The sequence below is a fragment of the Gavialis gangeticus genome, unplaced genomic scaffold, assembly GCF_001723915.1.
Source record: "Gavialis gangeticus isolate Ggan-Ray unplaced genomic scaffold, GavGan_comp1, whole genome shotgun sequence".
In the NCBI taxonomy this organism is placed as follows: Eukaryota; Metazoa; Chordata; order Crocodylia; family Gavialidae; genus Gavialis; species Gavialis gangeticus.
In genome coordinates, this window is record NW_017729004.1 from 1211988 (window position 1) to 1224725 (window position 12738).

The 12738-nt window shown below is 45.2% G+C and overlaps 1 protein-coding gene across 1 annotated transcript in view; it reads left to right on the forward strand.

The window, feature by feature from the left end:
- SMARCC1 (SWI/SNF related, matrix associated, actin dependent regulator of chromatin subfamily c member 1) overlaps window positions 1-12738 on the forward strand; it is a 200010-nt gene that overhangs the window by 55170 nt on the left and 132102 nt on the right. Inside the window, exons 12-15 of the mRNA XM_019507918.1 lie at window positions 210-264; window positions 2726-2785; window positions 3470-3507; window positions 9246-9367. Coding sequence (XP_019363463.1) covers window positions 210-264; window positions 2726-2785; window positions 3470-3507; window positions 9246-9367 — 275 coding nt within the window. The remainder of the gene's footprint in view (window positions 1-209; window positions 265-2725; window positions 2786-3469; window positions 3508-9245; window positions 9368-12738) is intronic.

Genomic DNA, 12738 nt, shown 5'->3' on the forward strand with positions numbered 1-12738 from the left:
ATCATCAAGACCACTCTTACCACATCTGTTACCTTGAACATACCATCCTGACCCAACCCTGTTAACCTGAGAGCTGGTGGGATTGAAATGCATGGTAGGTACCCCTTCCAGCTATTTATTTGTGTTCATTCTGTTTTAGACAAGCAGGTCTGTATGGGAAAAGGAGAGGTCAAAAAGAAGAGGATGAGCAAGAAGATCTTACCAAGGACATGGAAGACCCAATACCTGTACCCAACATAGAAGAAGTGGTACTTCCCAAAAATGGTATAGTGTTTGCATGCTACTAGTGACGCTGGGTTTTTGAATAGTCAGACATTTACTGAACACAGTATACAGTGTTTTCACTATGTTTGAGAAGCTACTTCTGCAGTAGCCCACTCTTGTGGGCTATGTGCCCATCTGCTACTGTTTCAACAGGGTTTTGAAAGGTGGAAGTGATGAAACTGACCTTTAACTCCTTCTTTCTTTGAAATAAGTTTTATGGAAACTCCAGTGAAGACGAGAGCATGGTAGATTGAATATCTAAGACCTTGCAAGTCCCACATAACTAAGGAAAATTATATATGGTATAGATTTTTCAGAGGGAGCAAGGATCAGTTGCTCTTCTGCTCCTTCCTTCTCTTGGTGGGAGCAGCCTCGCAAATGCAGCCCTCGATCCTCAGACTGGGGATCCTGGTCTGGGGGGTGTGTAGGGGGCTTTGCTCTGCTGTTCCAGTCCCCTCCCAGACTAGTCCAGCAACAGGGCCAAGCCCCAGTCTTCCCCAAATTGGGCAGTCCCTGGCCTGGGGAAGAGGTGGGGAACACTGCCTTGCTGCTCCCCGCTCCTCCCAGACCAGACCAGACCAGACCAGACCAGGAGGGAAGCATGCTGACACCTGCAAGATCTTTCTTCTGGGTGGGGCAGGTCTCCCCCAGGGGGGATTGAATGAATGCTTGTTGCTTCTACAGGGAGAAGCAACAAGCATGATTCTCCTGATAGGAATGTAATGCTTGTACATGGCCTCAGTTAATGAGCTAGGGATAAACCCAGTGTGTTCAGTTTCCTAATCTTTTGGTGTAACACCTGAGACTAGTGCTTCTTAATACAGTAAACACTGGGTGAAGAACAAAATAAGCTCAGTACATGTTCCAGGCTGGACATAAGGAAGCATTTCTTCACTGTCCGAGCCCCCAAGGTCTGGAATAGCCTGCCACCGGAGGTGGTTCATGCACTTACGTTGAACACCGTCAAGAGTAAATTGGATGCTTATCTTGCTGGGATCCTATGACCCCAGCTGACTTCCTGCCCCTTGGGCAGGGGGCTGGACTCGATGATCTTTCAAGGTCCCTTCCAGCCCTAATGTCTATGAAATCTATGAAGTCTATGCTCTGATAACTATGCTTGGGAGCAAAGCATCTGGGACATTTTATGGCAAGTTGCAGATAAGAATTCAGTACTTGGTGATTTTGCAGGGAGGGGGTAGTTGTGTAATTCTCCCTGCTCAAAACAAAGCCTAACCCGAGCACGTATCAGAATGAAATCCATGGCAGTTCTTCGAAGCCGAGTCTTCCTCTAGACAAATAGATCCTTTGTCCTTTGAAACTGTGCAGATCTGACCTCTCATGAACTGTGAGCATATGGCCAGCAAAGCAAACTGTCATTCTGGTTTGATAGATGTGCAGGATCCAGCGTCATGAATCTAACTGCCATGCTAAGGGATGTCAGTTTGTTTATGCTGTTCAGCATTGAGAAGCTCTGGGCACAACTCTTTTTGGGAAATGTGTAAAGCAGAGGAAGCTGCTTCTGCTTCACGCGCGCTCTAGTTTATTCTGCGTTCTGCTGGTTCTACTTCCAGAACAGGATCTCAGAGCAAGCTAAAGCTACAGTTAGAGAGGAAGTTTTTCTTTTGCACAATTCTGGGCTTTTCCTTCAATTCCTGCCACCGTTCTCCTTTCCTTAACCACCATAAGTTGTTATTGTAATATTTTTCTTAATAAATTCCAGTCAAATCTGAATCTCTCTTGTTTTAAATATAAGTGTAGACTAGCAGTGAATCTGGTTGATTCTAAAAATGGGTGGTTGGATAGTCTATTATGTAGCATAGGTCACTGTTTCTCAACCAGTGGGATGCAAAAGTCATGTAGGTGGGACTTTAATGTCCTTCAAAATTTCAAGCTGAACATAAAAATAAACTTCTTGGAAAAAGTGGAGTTTTGTTTTTATCGTGGTGGGACCAAAATTTTTCGACAAAATGGTTGGTGGGACATAAGGTGCAAAAGGTTGAGAACTGCTGGCATAGGTGATTTAAGACAGAAGAATAGTGAACACTGAAGGATGAGAGAATTACAGGCACTTCCCTGTTTTTTTCTCTGAATAGACAACTGTACATTACTGTTATTGGTATGATACTGGACTAGAGAAACCATTGGTCTGTTTGCGGTCATGTTTCCTGTGGCTGTTTAAAATGGATTTATTTTAATGGTTTAAATCTGAAGTGTAGTAACTCGCTTGTTTTTGCGGTATGGGGCATGGAACATACTGGGCCATGGAATAGTTTTCTTGGCTTCAGTTTGAAAACACTACCCCTGTTTGTCAGCTACATGCTTTAGTGACAACTTGGGGAACCCAGTGTATCAGTGTGGTAACTCCATGGGATATTCTAGGGTTATGGGAGAGACTGGTGGGCTTATAATGTATCTTGACTTGGGGGCACACTGGATTCTCAGTCTGGTTTACCTTTTATAGTGAACCCAAAGAAAGACAGTGAAAACACCCCGGTGAAAGGAGGAACAGTAGCAGACCTAGGTAAAAAAAAAAACAAAAAAAACCTTACTTTACATTACTTCTGTAATAGACCAATATTTACAAGGTGCCAGAAAAGATGCTTACAGTTAAGATCATTGTAGCACTACACTTTTTTTACTCTGCCTGTTTTGTTTCCATCTGTTGAGTCTCAGCTTCGTATTTAACTCCTATCACTCAAATCAGCAACAGGAAAAAAAAAATTCTTTTGCCTCCCTTGAGGCTGTTTTCTTGCAGGCATCCTGTGTGCTCTTAAGTGTGTCAGCCTTTCTCAGGCAAACCCTTTCTTTCTCTCTACTGGGAACCAGAGAAAATCATTGTGGAACATGGCTGGCTAGGCACTAGATTTTAGAGACCTGAACAAGCTGCCTACAGCCTATTATGAAAGGGTGCATCCAGGGCAGTAGGCTAACCAGTAATTAATTATGAATCCCCAAGTGTTGAGAGACTGTAATTATCCTTGCCCTGTATTTTTGTTCCTATCCCCTTCTTTCTTTTGTGTGACTCATTATGTCCATAACGATGAGATTAGTTTTTGATGTACAGTCCATGCTCCTTTCTCCCTTCTCACCTCCTGTGCCCCAAATAAACACAATCCTGCCCAGTTAATTAATTGTATTAGAAAAGCGTAGTAATCCAGATGCATTTCCTGGCAGTGTGATTCATGCTGTGCCTCTTACCTTGCAGATGAACAAGATGAAGAGACAGTGGCTGCAGGAGGAAAGGTAACAACTGTTCTGTCAGAAATTGGGTAGGGAATAACCTTCATCTGACCTTCAAGAATTCAAATAGCAATTGTTCTGAAGGGAATGGATGAAAGCATAATTTCAGCAAATTGATTAGAGACACAGACTTGCTGTGCACTCACTGCTCCAAAGTGATTACCCACATGCACACCTCCCCTCCCTCACTGTCCCCCTTAGTAAGCAAAAGCTGAACTGCAATACTGTCCCCTGTGTGAAAGAGCTAAGGCACCACAGTCCACCTTTCATTTTCGAGAGCATAAGAGTAGGCATAGGGCAGTTAACCTTGGAGTAGCTGACAAAGCAGTAAGTCCCCACCCCTTTTAATTTGCTCTCATTTGTTTCCAGCATAAGAATAAAACCATTCCTGGTGAGGGACTTTCTTCTGTCAACATGAAATAATTCCTTATCTAGAAAAAGAAAATGGAATCGGTATAGAAAGGTTACTATGTATTTATAAAATGTGTGGTCAGCAAATGGGATCTGAGGAGGCAGACAGCCTCAGCAGAGTTTCAGGAGGGAGCACAGAACCTGGGCTGTTCCTTTTGTTGTTTAGACGCAGCTTCTCTGCGCTTCTACTAAGGGCCACCTTCTAGCCCAAATCTGCCTGTCTTAATACACATTAGCGCACCTCTAGACATTTTCATAGGTATCAGAGCAGAGGTTGTGCCTTCCTAACCTAGCCTTCCTCACAGTTTGTTGACAAGTCACATGGGCACCCCAGGTAGGAAGCTGTCTGTCTGTCAGCTGCAATACTACAGTTTCTTGTACCAGCCTTCCTGTAATTAGAGCCAAGCACAGAGAGAGAGACAAGCCCCTCTTGAGCAGTGCCCTTTCAGGAATCAGTCTGCAACCTGCTTCTCTCCTGTGCATTGCACAAAGCTGCCACAAGGTAATATATATGGGAAGCAGTGGCTTGGAATAGCTCATGTGGCTCTGGGTAACTGAAGGCAACCATGAGGGTCAGCCTTAAAAAACAGGGCAAGCATGCCCTGTAGGACTCCTATTCAGAAATGTGGTGACTTACATCTTGGCAGTAAATATCCCTGCTCTGAAGGAGCACTGACTGGTCACTGACTTTGAATACAAGCACAGGGCCAGATTCTCAAAGTTTGATGTGTGCGCTTGAAGAGGTGCTTGTTAGACACAGATTCCATGTAGATCTCTGCATGCTGCTAAGGGATGTTTGCAGTTGCACACCTAACTCTGGGAAATATGACCTGTGACCTCTGTCCTTATGTGATTCCAGCTTTACTGAATTTCAGGTGCATATTTTATTTACATCAGATCAGGTGTGTACTCGGTTGTTGGAAGCACTGAAACCTGTTGTCCCATTTGAAATGGGGAGAGAAGAGAAAATCTCAGTGCATTTGAAGCTTGCTCCTCTCTTCAGTGATCACCTTTGCTAGGAACTTGATTATCACTGTAATGATCAGATAATTAAACACCTAGGCAGAAAGACATGAACTGAAACAGCCAGATTTAGTTCCAAACTAAATGCCAGTACTAAACTCGTAATCCAAGCTGGAGCAGACTTCTGATGAACAGATACCATGTATGTACACAAGGTAAAATGCATGCCAGAAGAGCAGCAGTGCCCTCATGTTCTGCGAGTGTGGGTGTCTACCCTTTAAGTGAGCAACATCCTGGAGATCAGGAACAGTGTGTTTTGTGCAGCACTTATAGTATATACTTTTTTTTATACTAAGCCATTACCAGAGCAGTTTTTTTTCCTGGGCAAATGTACTTCTGTGTGTTGGAGGGGGAAGGAATAGTTTTGGTTTTTAAAGGCCAGCGTTTGATTACTTTAACACGTGTTAATGCATTATGCAGCCTGGAGTACAGATGCCATGAACTGTTAGGAGATGAAGGCAGGGAAGCATTGAGTAGTCGGAACCGGATGGGGAAGGGCAGGACTGCCTCTCCCAGATAGGATTGCATGGGTGCTAAGAGTTAGGCTTAGTTTCTATTCTGTCTTAATCCATGAATTAATTTGCCTGTGAAATCCGGCTGGACGACAGTGTTTTTCTGCTTCTAGCTGGTTCAGGCACATATCTGTTTAACACCCATTCTCCATATGTGATCAGTCTTTCTTTATTTGGATTATATAGGAAAAAATCAATCAATTAAAGCTTTAAAAATGTTGAATAATTGCCATTCCTACCCTCCACATTGTATTTAGGAACCCATATTGCCATATTCTTTAATCCTATTATATTTTTACAACAAGAGTGGTTTCCTCCAGCAGTCACCTTTTTTTTCAACCAATAACCATCAATTTTTCTTAAGCGTATTACTGCCAGTATTTTCCCCAGTGGTCCCTCAGCACGATATGTCTTTTGGTATCCTTGATTCTTGTATGCCAGCACATGGCATAGAGTCAGCAGTTGAGAGTATACTAGTATGACAGCTTTTTGTAGCCAGAGGAAATGCATCTGTGTTTCCCTGCCAGACTTAAGTGCTCCCTGACACAACTGATGAACAAATTGTTCCACCTTGATCCAGTGACTTGCAAATCCAAATGAAGATGAAACCCTGGAGCAGCTCATGTTCTTTCCCCTCCGTCCAGACCTGGAGATTTATGGATGACTGTTTCCACTTCCAAAACCTTCATCCAGGAAGTCTGAGAGAGAAGAGGACCACACCTTATCAGGGCTGTCCAACTGGTGGTCTGTGGGCTGCATGTGACCCAGGAGGGACTCTTGTCCAAGTGCCATTTCTCTCCTGCTGCTGCCCACCAGGCTTTCCCCCCCACAATCCAGCTTCTGCTTCCTGCCCCACTCCTTGAGGGTAGAGTGGGGCAGCCCACAGGACCCATATGTTGTGGTGCAGCAAAGGGCTGGGTGAGGAAGCGTGAAGTGCCAGTGTTGCACAAATGGCAATTGTACGTCTTGGTTTAGGTCAGACATGAAGGGCCCCATTGTTCAGTGCTCCTAATTCCTGGCTAGAATTAAAAAATATATATTCTGAAGAATTGGACTTCTGTGCAACATTCTTCCCTAGAGTCTGGGACATCCCTAGAGCCTGTGTTGGTTGGTGGGTTTTTTTTGTTTTTTGTGAACAGTCACTCAAGTATACTTGTTTGCATAAGAACGTGAGAAGTGCCATGCTGAGTCAGACCAGCAGTCCTTCTAGCCCCGTATTCTGTCTCTGACAGTGGCAGAAATGGATGCTATAGACAGAAAGAGAGCATTGAGCTAGGTATCTCTAGAGTGATCTATTCCCTATTCAACAGTTCCCTGTTCACATAGTCCACACCCAAGCCAAAGAGTTCTAGTTTTTTTTAGTCTGTCCTGGTCTGGTAACGACTCCAGGCCCCGATCATTTTGGTTTGCCTTTACATGGGTTGTTGATGCCTTATTGTCTGCAAGAAGGCCACATCATAGAGTATAGTATTTTCCAAGACAAGTCTTTAAAGATGGAAATGTGGCTGAAGCTTGTAGGTTTTATTTTAATTGGAAAAGTCTTGTGCAGCCATTGGTTTTTGCCTCTCCTTATCCTCAAGTGAAACCTGGAAAAAAATCAGCCTTACCCTGCCTTGGCATCAGCAAACTTCAGCTCTGCTGCCTTGCCTAGTGGTTTCCCTTCTCAGCTCCCCTTGCACTTTAACACCATCAGCATGAGGGAGAAATCAATGCCGTTGGGAGTCCAAGCACAGATTGTCATCTGTATCTCTAAGCTTGTAACCTCTCTGAGCAGTCCTCCAGGTCTGCTTCAGGCATCTTTCTGATGACCCAGCATGGAAGAGGAGGCAGGCACAGGCTGTTCGTGCATCTCGTGATGCCTGCACTGCCCCTGGCATTGTACCATTTAGTGCTGTTCTCAGCACCGGGACCCTTCATTCCCTCTAGTGTCAACTTGTCCCTTAGCATGAGACACTGTGGGATGGAAACTGTTCAGGGTACTGGCTAAGTTATTTGTAGGTCAATATCTGGGCCTCTCTTGAAGTACATGTAATATTCTTCCAAGCACCATTACTCCCAGTCTTGCCCCTCCTGTGAACTGTGCTGACTTAGTACCCTCGTTACAACTGTATCTGCATCAAACAAGGTCTCCAGTTCTCATCCTGTTTCCAGTGTATAGAAAAGTTCTCTTTTTCTCACCCCCAGTGTCCAGCCTGGGTATCACAGTGGAAGTCAGAGGGGGAATATGTAGAAGAGCACTCTGAATTTCTGACAGGATTGGTGGGTGTATCTACATGAGATGCTAAATGCTCATTAGACTAATTTTACTTCACATTAGCCCTTCATGCAAAAAGTGTGCTAAGGCACAGTAGACTAAGCATCACACAAAAAACCAGTTCATCTGCACTAACACGTAGTAGCATGCATTATGGTGCATTAAGTTAGTACCTGTTATTACCGGTATACTAAACTTAATGCACCATAATTATGGCACATTAATGAACGTGTAGATGCGCCCAGTGTGTGCTAAAATAAGAGTGAATTATTTTGCTTCTGGGTAGGTGCTAATCCATGTTCTTTGGATGCATTTCTCTTCCTGGGGTTGTTCTGCCCCTTCTCTCTCCTCCCCACCATCTCCAGACTCCTCAGAGAGTTCAGACAGGATTTGGGCCGTATCATGGTAGCTCCAGCTTGGGTGCAGCAGTTCTGGTACTCTGAGCTGATGAGCCTCTCAACTGACCACGCTAGTGCATCTTTCTCTGACATGTCCCCAAACCAGTGTCACACATTGCACTGGAACCTGACTTTGTTCACTTGACATTCTGGATGCTGGCTAGATGGCCTGTCTGGAGATGGATGTCCTCATCAGAGTGCAGGATGCTCACTTGCAGAACAGTCTCTTTTCCTGGTCTCAGGACAGCCCACTACCTCCTACTGCCATTCTCTTTCAGTTCCAGCCATCCTGGACCCATCTGCCTGTGCTTGAGAGATGTTCTCTCTTTTTGGATATATTAAAGTGCCCTTAGCAGCTCTTTCCACAAATAACCTGCTTTTTCAGAGTCCCACTGTGTTGATTAAGGCAGTGGAGTTATGGGGACTTGGCAGAGCTTCCTGGGCTGTTGGAGGGTTGTCTGACCATTTTGAAGTTTAAGGAGGGCATGGGACAGACCCAGCCCATCTTATCTCCTTGTTAAGGTAAAAGGCTTGTTGGCAGGGAACACAACAGTGCAGTTGTGGCTTGCTCACTTGTTGCTGTTCAGACACATTGTGTCTCCATCAGTGTTTAGTCGAATGCATGAGCAGTTCAGCCAGAACTGGAGAGTAAACTCACTGTGCCAGGCACGAGTGCCTTCATGCATGCTGACCCTGCTACCTGCCTTCAGGTGCCACTGACAGCACAGCAGGTTTACTGTGTAGCCTCAGTCTCTCGTTCTTCTTTTTCTGTGAATGTTTTCCCCCAACCAACCTGTGTGTTCACTACACATGTGAGGATGGTACCCTAAATATCAGCTGCAAAGCCTACCTTCTAGTGATGTTAGATTATGCTTCCTAGATTGTCAGGTCAAGGGAGAACTGATCCTCTGAAAACTAAGGGAACATGAACACTATGGAAAGTGCTGCTGTGAATTTAGATCAGCTTGTTCATCAAGGCTTTTCCAGTTGATCAAGGAACCAATCAGTTAAGTTATTCTTCTGATAATAGCAAAACCATTGTTTTAGACTAACATAGCCATGTGGTAGTTCAGTATCACTTTACTTGCTTGCTTCCCACTTTTAATTGATATATTTTTACTGTTTCTCTTTCCTGTGATGCAGGAAGATGAAGATCCTAATAAAGGTGATCAGAGCCGATCGATTGATCCCGGTGAAGACAACGTCACCGAGCAGACAAATCACATCATTATTCCAAGCTATGCATCCTGGTTTGACTACAATTGGTAAGAAGGGAACTTAAGAGCTGGGAGGGGATCCAGAAGTACAGTGCTCATTTGTTTGCCTTCTCTTATAGGATCTGGATTGCAGTTCTGCTCACATTGCAAACTAATTTGATTTCCACTTGGGTCTAGCCATATTGGACATAATTTCAAAGCACTTCTTAATACAAGTAGATGCTCTTTGTGTTGAAGCAGGCTTTCAACAGTGGTTGTAGTTTAGGATTGCGAGGAACCAGCTTGCACAGTGCTCTCTTCCACATGCCAGGTCTCAGGAATTCTGGCTTAGGATATGGACATACAAACAGCATCCCACAGGACAATGGAAGAGGGGCTTTACTGCTTGTCACCTGCTCTTCAGCAGTCATGTGCAGGTTCCCTGCCCTGCAGTAAGGGGAGGCTCATCCACAGAGCCAAGTGACAGTAAATTAACTGCCATGTGCATCCAAGCAGTTTATGCAGAGCAGCTGATTCAGGGTAAAGCCCTGGTCCCTTTTACCCTTTGGCAAAGTTGTTTCTGCAGCTGTAACCTTGGATTCATTGTCACAAACTGTTTTTTTCACAGTTCTTCCTCTTGCCCCAACCTCACCTCACTTCCCCCTGCCTCTTCACCTCTGTCTTGGCTGCTTTTGTATTTTGGATGTTTAGATGGTTTACCATCATGAATTCCTAATACTGGCTCTGAGTGTAGAATCGTAGAAAAGTAGGGCTGAAAGGGACCTTCGTAGGCTATTAAGTTTATTATTAGTTTATTATCACTGAATAACTCTGAGAACCAAGCTGGGACACTTGTATGTTTAGGAAGCGCTTATATGTTATCACTAGGGGAAAGGAAATGAGTGGCTTGATCTGCAATAGATTGTCACTGTTCTCTGAACACCCAGCCTTTAACATAATCACTTTCCCAAAAAGCATCCTTTTTGAAACCCAGAGACATTTGCCTAAAAAGGTCATTGCTTGCCCCTGTTCACTGCCTCGGGGTAAGATGCTCATATTGTGCCTGTAGTTGTAGGCACAAGCAGCTTGACTCTCTATTTTCATTATCCACTCTTGACATTTTGTTTCCAGATGTCTAATAGGGGTGTGTGAAGCAGGCCGTATTCGATTCAGGTATGGATTCAGACTCAATCAGGGACAGTGATTTGATTCGTTGATTTGGATCACTGTCCCTGATTCGATTTGGCCAAAACTGTATCTGAAGATTCAATGCTGATTCATAGAATCAGTGATTTGGACATAGACACAGCTTTAAACATTTTTTTTTCTACATACCTTGAGGTACCAGCATGGCTTGTGATCACAGCGATGCTGGGGCGGATATAGTGTCCCAACAGGAGTGGGAGGGGGGACCCCACACATGCTCGGCAGCAGACTTGGAAGTGGACCAGAAGCACTTCTGGTCTGCTTCTGGGTCTGCAGGGGCCCCCCCTGTATTGCCCCAACTTGGCAATCAGCCATGGGGGGACCCTGGGTGCCCCCTCCAACCCAGGAGGTACCAGTCACCAAGCCAGAAGGATTGTGGAGGGGTCCCCCATGTGCTCTCCAGTGAACCCAGAAGTGGACTGGAAGTGCTTCTGGTCCACTGCCAAGCGCACTAGGGAGCACCCTCCACTCTCCTGTGGGACACTCCATGCTCCCCAGCATCACAGCATTCACGAGCCGCCTGCTACCTAGAGGTATGTAGAAAAAATATTTAAAGCTGTCTCTGTCCAAATCTTTCCAAATCTGTCCGAGTCAATTTGGAGAGTTCAGATTCGATTCGGAGAGATTAAAGGGTCTCCTGATTCGATTCGGATTCAAAGATTCGGCCAACGGATCAGGCCAAATCTCTGTCGAATCGAATCGGGAACCAAAGCTTTGCACAGCTCTAATGTCTAATACTTGTTCAGATTATGGAAAAAGTGACCTTATTTAGCAGGTAGCTTTGTTTTCCTTATAGGTCATATTTTAGTTTTTTTGAAGGATGGATGGGTGATTTCATCATCGGGGCATTGAACCCACTCTGTCAAACTGTGTGACCACAAGCAGGTTCCTTTGAGTAGGTCTGCAGTGAGCAGGTTGTCCTCAACCCCGTGTCTGCCTAGTTGTCCAGGCTTATACATTCCTGTACCTCACCCCTGGCAGCATTCACCATGAGCCTTGAAGCTTTGCTGAGCTTCCAGTTATGAATCTCCACTGCCATTGCCCCCTAATCTACTCTTTCCATAGGATATGCTTGAGAAATAAGAAGTGCAGTATTGGATGGTTTCATGAATGCTGGTTACAGGGGACAGTGTAGACAAGGAATGGGCAACTCCCATGACTTAGGCTAGTAGAGGATTACCTCAAGGTTGTTGGTTTTTTTGTTCATTTGTGCAAACATATTCTTAATTTTTTGTATGTCTCAGTTTCCTGTTTGTAAAATGAGGATAAATTAGTACTCTCCAATTTCAGAGGGGGATTGAGGAGAAAAAAGCTGCATACACTAAAAGCCCTGTTTTCCGGCATGAGTGAGGAATGGCAGGGGGTGCTGGTAATCTAAGAATGCTGGTTACCTGAGGCACAGGGGTTTCTGGCCGGTTAGTAAAATGCTGGATAACAGGGCTTTTACTGTACTAAGGAACCCATGAGACATTTTGTATAACAGTACCACCCAGAAGCCTCCTTTGGGAACAAAGGCCCAGTAGACTGAGGCTTCTCAGCAAAACCCTGCTAATTCAGGGAGGTTGCTCCCTGGTAAGAGGATTCCAGATCAGTCTGTTTATAGTAGCAAGAGTAATAATCCTAATGGTGTTTTGTAGGGCACTAAATCAGTATGTGCAATCGGACCCACACTGTTCAACATCTTCATTAGCGATTTGGACGAGGGGGTAAAAAGCACCTTGTTCAAATTCGCAGATGACACTAAGATGTGGGGGGAAGTGGGCACGCTAGAAGGGAGGAATAGGCTGCAGTCGGACCTAGACAGGTTACAGGGGTGGGCGGATGAGAACAGGATGGGATTCACCACCGACAAGTGCAGGGTGCTGCACCTGGGGAGGAAGAACCAGCAGCATCCCTACAGGCTGGGGAACTCTCTTCTCGTCAGTGCAGAAGCAGAAAAGGATCTTGGAGTCATCATTGATGCCAAGATGAACATGGGTCGGCAGTGTGGGGACGCGGTCAGGAAGGCCAACCGCACCTTGTCATGCATGCACAGATGCATTTCGAGCAGGTCCAAGGAGGTGATACCCCCCTCTATGCGGCACTGGTCAGGCCGCAGTTCGGAGTACTGTGTCCAGTTCTGGGTGTCGCACTTCAGGAGAGATGTGGACAACATGGAGAGGGTCCAGAGGAGGCCACTCGCATGATCAGGGGGCAGCAGGGCAGGCCCTATGAGGAGAGGAGCCTCCACAAGA